The following is an 8,845-nucleotide window of genomic DNA, read 5'->3' on the forward strand; positions in this document are numbered from 1 at the left end:
CCCCTGTGTGTTAGTTAGCCATGTCCCAGTTTAGTTTTGTTATATTTTTTGTGCCGTTCTGCAATAAAGCAGCTTTTTGAGTTTAATTCCTGTGTGGTGAGTTTTGCATTTGGGTCCTTCTCCTGCCTGCACACAGCCGAAACATGACAAAATATAGTTTATCAATTTTTTTTGAGTTTTAGAATCTCCAATGATGTGATGAAAAAAGAAGTAACTGAAAACAACAACAAAAGCTTGAAGGGCTGCTAATGTTACTGAAGTGTCCTTCCCCATGACACTGAACCATTTGTTTATGATGCCATGTACCTACAGAAAATCAAACGTGTCCCAAAGCATGACAGCAAATCTGTCACACACAACCGTTTTTCATCTAAAATTTAAAGGAGCCTCAACAGAGGTGTGCTACATTTTCCTCAGTGTTGTGATAGACTAAATCAGCTGCCTCGATAAAAAAAAATCACAGTAATAAAATAATGAACCAAAATGAAAAAAAGTTGTCTAAATTTATTTCAAAAGATCAATTCTAGAGCTTTGTTGTTTGGAGAAGACCCTGCACAGATCAGAGTGGTTTCGAGAGCAGGCGGAGTCTGGGTGTTCAAAATCAGTCACCTGGACTTTTAACACCTCCAGCTCAAAAAGCATCAGCAGTAGTTTTTAGTCTGTGAGGTCCACCTCCACACATACCCATCAGACTTGGCTGTTTTTCCAGTCAGTAGTATTGTTATATGCTAAAATTTAAAATAAACAACCAAATATGTAAACAAAATTACAAAATGACTTTATTGAAAGCTGGTATTAAATTCCAAAGGCAGTCAGCATAAAATACATGTTTTCAGTATACAGTAAAAGAGAAGCCTGTAATCTTTTCAGTAGGGGGCAGCAGAGACTAGCTATAAAAGAAAGTCTTAAAATGTAAAGAGCATGTCTGTGAAGAAGTTATAGATTCTTATATTTGCATGATTTTCAGATTAATAAATATTACTGGATGTACAAGACATCGGTAGAAGGCTACTCTCAGTTACACAGATCTGCACATCATATACAGCATCCCTCTACTTTCAGCACGTGGTTGGTGTTTTTATAATATCTTGAAAGGTCAAAGCAATCGTAACTGAATCTGCCCAAAGCTTTAATCTTTTGAATATTGTCAACTGAAGCAGAATTCATTGCATTCATCAAAAATGTAAATCAGATGTTTTCTGTGCGTTATGTGGATTTGGGGGAGGGAGCAGATTTGAACACATGGCCCGCATATGGTGGAAACCCCTTTTTCAAAACAAGCCACATAAAACCTCAACATTCCCATCACACCCTTCTCCGTAGCTGCGAAACACACCTACAAATTATGTTTCTTTAATGCACGTCCTTAATGTGAAGCATCATTTAGTACAGGGGCAAACCAGATGAGAAGATAAAAACAGGAAAGTAGTTATTCCTTTGTGTCGCAGATTGCAGTCAGCATGTGGCTGTTTTTCCCCCCCGACTACTCTTAAGTGTCCATAGCTTCCACATGAGTGTTCGGTAAGCCAACCCACACGTCACTCCTGGAGGATTTCCACAGAGGGGAAAGGCAGGGAAAAGAATTATGGATGAAAGTCAGCATTCTTCTCGCCTTCGTCCCTCCATGTTTGGTAAGGTACAGTTGCAGTCTCAGGGTGCTATGATTGGTAGCCATACACTAATGCATCTAAAGGAAAAGAAGGAAAGAAGCAGCTGAGATATTAGTATTTATACATTTTAAGCTCTCAAACTTACATACAAAGTGCACACATGGGGCATTTATTAAGGAATTAAAATTAAAAACTGTGATTTCTGCTTCCACTCCCAATACAGAGCAACTTTCACTTGCAGAGCTTGCTGCAGTGCAAAATTACATTTAAATAAGTAATTTTAAAGACTATTAATATTTAGTAGCTGTTGCTGGTGAGGCCTGTGGGTTACCCACCTAAACCAGGAAAAGGATCCCAGAGAAAGATGTTTTTTTTCAATGGTCTGATCTCAATAAACAAGACTTATGTGAACTCCGCTCTACTGAGGTACTAATTGAAATCTACTATATGCATGGTTTGATACTGTACCAAAATAGTGCATGAGTTTTTGCGTTGTATAATTTTTTAATTTTCTTTTGGCCTCAGTGTTTTGTAGAAAAACTTCAAACTAATCCATAATATATTAACCAACTAACTTAAAAAAAATTCAATTCCTTGGTGCTTTTTAATCTACCAGGCCCGCACTCACCTGAGTGAAACTGTGCCGTGCAACACAGTCCCTCTCCCCGTGCCGTCCGGTAAATGGGTGACACGCACACTCTAGCCGAAGGGGGCAGGTGCGTGAGCCGTGTTGAGAGGGAGTCGGGTGGCAAGTAGAGGGAGGAGCGCTGACCAGGGGCAGAGCTTTGCTGTCCCTCCCAGGTGAGCCAGTAGCCCCTCAAGCCAGATGTGCCACCGTTCCATTCAACCTCTACTGAGTCACTACCCACTGTAGTCAACTGGAGGTCTGCCAGCGCTGGAGTCACTAGAGACAGAGACCATTCAAAAGTTTGGTTATATTTCAAAAGGAAAGAGAACTATAAAGGAGTGAAGCAAAAAAAACAAAACAGCAGGAGAACTGACCATTTCAGAACTGAACGGAACTACAATTATCTGGAATTTAGGATGCAGAATGAATAAGACAATGAAGGAGTGGGATTATGACCTAATTTGACCTCACCTTCTTGAGTGCACACTTTGACAGACATGGCTTTCTCCTTTCCTGAGGCGTGCCTGGCAGTAACAGTGACCAAGTAAGTGGTATCTGGTTGGAGGTTTCTGAGCAGAGTAGAGTTCTGACTTCGACTCAGTTGGACATAGTGCACTTTACCCGTGGGCAGGGCTGAATACTCAACAGAGTAACTCTCAACCATCCCTGGTTGGAGAGGACCCCAGCTGACCCGAACACTGCTTTGTCCAGGCTCGGAAACTGTTACCACAGCTGGGCTCAGCACCTCTGGTGTGTAAGAGAGACGAGAACAATTGCTGAGGCAGCAGAAAAAATATGAGGAGAATATGATGATTTTCACTTTGAATTTTTTCTTCTTCACCGAACCACAAAATAAAATCTTTTACACAAGCTTTTTAATTGCAGTGGATTTAGCTTTTATTTTCTTATCGTGGGCCTATAACAAAGACATTTCATTCAGAATGTCAACAAAATTGACAGTGTTGCATGCAGAACAGATAAAAAGAGCAAATTCCTAAATTTGAGAGACTGCAAAAGCAAATTAGAACTTTGACTTTTTATATTTATAGCAAACCACTGAAAAGGTTTTGTGCAACTTGCAAAGCAAGCGTATATATAGAGAGAACTCAACCTGGTCTAGTTCTGAAGGTGACATGGAGGTCGTTAAAGGCTTGTTCGTTGGACTCTGGTCTCAGTATGGCGATATAGTTGGTGTCAGGCTTCAGGCCAGTTAACCTGGCAGTGCTGGAATCCGCAGTCTGGGTAAGTCTCTGGTACGGAGGTCCTCCAGTGAATACATCAGGCCTACTGGTCTCAACCCCACCGACTCCTCTCCGAAGTTCTTTGAAGAGGATCTCGTAGTGGCCCGTCAACCCGGACAGAACGGGTCGCCACTGCAGCGTGGCGGAGCTGGTGGAGACGTCTCGAACGTGAATTCGTTCAGCGCGGATGATCTCTGTTGGAGACGGCAGGATCTCGTGTTAGCGCGTGCACACGTTGTTGGGGTTGAGTTATCATTTTTAATTTTCAAAAAGGAGGAGAAATGATGGTGACAGGACAGAAGGAGTGCTAAAAATGCCTTGGCTTCGGTCAGCTACTCACATAGACTCCCAGACTTTGAAACCTAAATGCATTCACAGCGACAGCACTGAGACAACCTGAAATAGCCAACCCAGTGAGACCCTGCAACAAAATAACAATTTCCCCAGATGCACTGATATCTGTGATTAAATCCTTATGCACCCAGCAAGGACTGATGCATTCCACCTTGTTCTACACAAGCCCTATTTTCTATTATGCATCATATCTTACAGCTGTTGTATAAATGCTGTAGTGACCCTTGTGAGTGTTATGGCAGTTACCTAATCCATCCAGAGAAATGGCTGATCTTCCAGGTCTCTATATATAAATATATATGTGTGTGTGTCATGTTGGGCATAGTGTTGGATGGAGCAGAAAGAGATGTTGAATCATTAATCCATTAATAGATTGGCCTATCTCATTACAGGGACTCATACACATGCACACAGAGTGTCCCGGCTAGTTGGTCTCCTTGTCTTCAAGAGCATGTGTGGAATTAGGGAGAAGCACAGAGAGACATGTAATACATCACTGAGGCAGGATATAAGTGTTATTGTAGCTGTTTGAATGGAAGGGGGGTTTCTCAAAGCTACTGAAGCGTATGAGCAATCCAGCTTTAATTGGTCAGGATCAATCATAAATAATATTTTTCCCAGTCTCTGTAGTACAGGCATGTGCAGATACACATTTTTTTATTGAGCAGAATGTGTGTTGTGTTCAGTCCAACAACAAATTCTAATTATCTGTTCATTCTTTAAATCTTTTATTTGCAACACATAAAGACACTACCCATGCTGTACTCACCAATAATGGCATCCCGGAATTCCTTTGTGATGATGCTCATATCGTCAATGTCCACAAAGTGCAGGTGGTCCTCCACAGGTGGGCTCACCACCTGCCTCAACACCTGGTAGTTGCCATGGCCAGTGGACACGACCAGCACGGCCACACCATCATCCCGAAGCTGGGCCATCGGTCCAGTCACATCCCCTGGTTTTACCCCATCAGTCAGCCACACTAGCACCCTCGGGAGATTTTCCCGGGCGCCGCCAGCCTTTCCAGGTCGCAGGACCCTCTCCTTCACCATTTTCAATGCCTCAACTGTGTTGGTGTCCCCCCTGAGAGGCTTGATGGTTTTCAAAGCGGCCTGAAGGCCGCTTTGGGTGCTGTATTTATCAAAGCCGAACTCGAGACGTGGTTCGGTGCCCACCTGCAGAAGTCCTACCCTTACCTGGTCCTCTCCCAGCGAAAAGGGGGAGATGAGCTCGGACAGGAAGGCTAGCATTCGGGAGTGCTCGTAGGATGACACACTCCCCGAGGAATCCACCAAGAAGAGGACGTCCCCCTCACAGCAGTTCAGCACTGTGGAGTAGCAACAAACATCAATACAGTCATTAATATGCATATCAGGCGGGCGGAATCAGTTACTGACTTGCGCCAACAACTCTCTCTATGATTCTTTTTTTCCACAGGTTTTTTCGTGCTTCCCTCTACACACATTTCCATCCTGTTTTTATGAGAGAAAAAAACAGTGTCACAGTGAACAAATCTTATAGAGAAAATTGTTTGTTTTACATGAAAGCAGAAGAAAGCAAAAAACCCCAAAATAGGCTGTGGTTTTGGAGATAAGAAGACTGTAAAACAAACAGAGGAAGTACAAAACTGATGTGGGCATCATGATACTGTAACTTCAAAAGTTGGATAACGGATTAAAGGCATCCAAGCACAAAGCTACGGGTGGATTTTTTTTTTCTCCACTCCCTAATTTTGCATATCTTATAACAGAAGCAACAATGCCCAAAGTAGAGGAACAGGCATGACAGTAGCTGTGCTGGGTACTGGTGGGAGAGAGGGAGGGAGTGGAGAAAGGAGGCGGGACGAGGGAAATAAAAGGCGTTAAAAGGAGAGGAATGAAGCTGGGGGGTACTGCCAGTTTCATGTGAGGGATGAAGAGGAATGCTGGATGACCATATACAGAGCAGGAAACAGCAGCACAACAAGCAGAACTTAGCTTCAGATCTACAGATTGTGCACAGATCCAAAAGAAATCCTGCCTACTGTTAAAATCGTCACTCGAGAAATCAGAAACTTTTAAGATGAAGACTTTGGACTACACATATATGACTCTGCAGAAAATACAGTTATTGGCGTGTAATTCAGTGTCTCATTTTTTAAATATGTCAAGGTCCAACGCTTGACATGAGGTGTGGACTAGGCTTCAAGGTGTTGAAAGCTGAGCAGCGAAGCATGTATACACACAAATCAAGCGTGTGTGCACACATGCCAGCCTGCATGCTTGCTGCCTTTTTCCCCTCTATCAACCTAAAGAATTCCTTACATCACTGTTGTTTGGAGCAAGAGTGCTGTTGCGTATAGGAGCCCCTTACCTCTGCGTTTGTGCAGGTACGCCTTTATCTTCAGTAGGGCTGCCACGATTAGTCGACTAGTCGCGATTACGTCGACTATCAAAATAATCGTTGGTGGCAGCCCTAATCTTCAGACCTACTGCTGGAGAGAGCCATTTTATCGTTCTTTATTGCCGTGGTTGAATGCTGTCTCGGGTTATCGCATGCACTACAGATCTTAGCTAATGATGTGATGGAGAAAAATGAAGCGTGAGTAAAACAGCAAGCAGATCAGGCTGAGCACCTTACAAAAACATATGAGTATGTTATGAGGGGGTTTTTTTGGGCTAAAAACACAGTGAAGATTTAAATAGGTTGTATGTTGGGATGAGAACGATATGAAAAAGATAAAGCTTGAGCAAGAGTAGAAAAGCACTATAGAAGTTTAAATGAATAAAATTGAGTGGTATTCCTGTCTAATTTTGCACATTTTCTTTAAATGACCTTGTTTTCGTACCGTTACATTCGCAGTGTAGTGGTGTCGCTGGTTTGACTGCAGCTCGTAATGCAAAAATCCCCCATTGGGGTTTTGTCATGAGAAGCATGAAACTCTGCAAAATAGAAACATGCAGAGCTACCCACACTGGTGACGCTTTGTAACATGGGAACAACCAGAAGCAGCCAAAAAATATAAGGCACAGAATTGCTACCAGTGGTTGATGACTGGTCTCTGGAAGGTACAAGGCACTGCCTCAGTATAATACAATACAATAAGCTACTTCATTTTCAGACAGTCTAAGGTCTAAAGCAGGGGTGCCAAACATAGAGCCCAGGGGGCCCGAATCGGGCAGTAAACTAGGCAGCTTTGGAAAATGGGAAGGAGAGCGTTAATTCAGGATTTGTTAAAATGTAAGTTTTACAGCTTTTTCCTTCTGATAAAGATCTCTATACCACACTAAAATAATCTACCTACTATATAAGTTTCTGGGGTTTTTTGTTTTGTTTTTTACTATCGGCACGCAGTCAGAAAACAGATTTTCTGTTTACAGGACAGTCTGGATAATGAACTACTAGAACTTTGTTACACATTTATTTGTTAGTGCTGCAAGAATTCTCTCATGTGCTACACTACAGCAACATTTCTCTTGAAATTGCGTTTCTTTTTCTATTAAGACATGGGGTGGGGTTGAAACATAGACTTAAATGTCTTTACACAGGTCTGGCCCACTCACATCAAAGTAAACATAAAATAAGTTTGACATCCTGGGTTTAGAGCATAGTATAACTTTACTTTTGGAGCCTTTATTAGACATATGGTTAATTATTAGTGATTTATAACTGTTGTTAAAGGTTACAGACATAAGACCTTTATTTAACTAGAGTAAAAACAGCAAGTACATTTATATAAAGCCCAATTACCGTAGACCAAGTTATCTCATCGTATCCCTATAAATGGAACAGCAAAGCATCAGCATATCCCTAACTACAGACACTCATAAATATCCACTCTCACTAAGAAACCTGCTGGTGCCATCACCACCTGGGGAAATCTCTGTCACTTTGCGGTCATGAGCTTTGCCAGAATGGCACAAAGGCACTGCTATGATACGAGCTGATAGGATTAGTTTAGATTTGGAGTCTGCAAATCAGCAGTTACTGATCAGAATTAAAAACAGCTTATAAAGAGGAGCATCTTATTGTGCATGTTTAGAAAAAAAAAAAACATAAGATGCATCAAATCTGTCATTCTTTGCACTCTTGTGTTCTACTAACATTAACCATAATTATCCTTTAAAAACAAAAAACCTTTTCCAGCAGACCTGGAGGTTATTTGGTCTTCCCCTTATTAGAAGTCTGTTGTAAAGCCCTGAGATGTCATCAACTGACAATAACCTGAGAATTCCCGGGAGCACCTGAAGCCATCCTCAGCATGCCTGCGTGGTCGCTCAGAGTGCCCCCACCCATGCCCCTAGCCCTACTGTATGAAGTCGCTACTCCTGGCTGTAAGATTTCATCAACAGATAATTCAATACCTGGAGTCATGCCACTTTACTGAGAACACTGGTGTAATGTCAACCCCACCCTAATCCGCCCCGAGCCCAGCTGTATTCCTTTTATTATGTTGCACCAACGCTTTAAGTCGCTTTATTTACAAAAATTACAGATTATTGTGGCTCACATTGTTTTATTTGTAATCTTCCTCTTTTAAAAAAAATGTTTTTGTCTGCTAGTCGCTATCGCCCCCCTGTTATGCAATGCAAATAATTATAATTAGACTGGTTTCCACTGAATCAACGGCGCTTACCTCCTTCAGGTGGGCTGTTCTGTGCGGTCGAGGGCCGCAGGAGCAAACACATCAGCATCCACGCAAACAACATGTGGCCCTCCATCAGAACTCTCACGAGTTAGCTCCACGGAAGCAAATATATATGTGGGACAAATGTTAGGACTTCTTCAGTCAACCATACATCCAGCCTGAGGAGCGCACTCCGGGTCAGTAAATCACAGGCAGAGGCATAATTCAGCCTGTATGAGTCACATTCAGCCCGGCTTTTTTTATTTTGCTTCTTATCTTTCTTCTTCTCTGACTATGACCACGCTGTCTGTAACCGGAGTCACTGGGAGTTAAACTTAAACTGGAGCGAAAACTTCCAGACTGCGTGCGTAAGGTTTGGACGCTCCTGATTAACCCGAACGCGCTT

General features: G+C 42.4%; 1 protein-coding gene across 1 annotated transcript; it reads right to left on the bottom strand.

The window, feature by feature from the left end:
• Window positions 1-757: 757 nt before the first annotated feature.
• vwa1 (von Willebrand factor A domain containing 1) lies at window positions 758-8,845 on the bottom strand. Its single transcript, XM_040013638.1, has 6 exons — window positions 8,449-8,845; window positions 4,603-5,160; window positions 3,350-3,673; window positions 2,710-2,985; window positions 2,239-2,514; window positions 758-1,687 (listed from the first exon to the last, which is right to left on the bottom strand). Exons 1-6 carry the CDS (start codon window positions 8,531-8,533, stop codon window positions 1,659-1,661), a joined length of 1,548 nt encoding a protein of 515 aa, XP_039869572.1. The 5' UTR covers window positions 8,534-8,845; the 3' UTR covers window positions 758-1,658.

The sequence above is a fragment of the Simochromis diagramma genome, unplaced genomic scaffold, assembly GCF_900408965.1.
Source record: "Simochromis diagramma unplaced genomic scaffold, fSimDia1.1 OVJJ01000705.1, whole genome shotgun sequence".
Lineage (NCBI taxonomy): Eukaryota > Metazoa > Chordata > Actinopteri > Cichliformes > Cichlidae > Simochromis > Simochromis diagramma.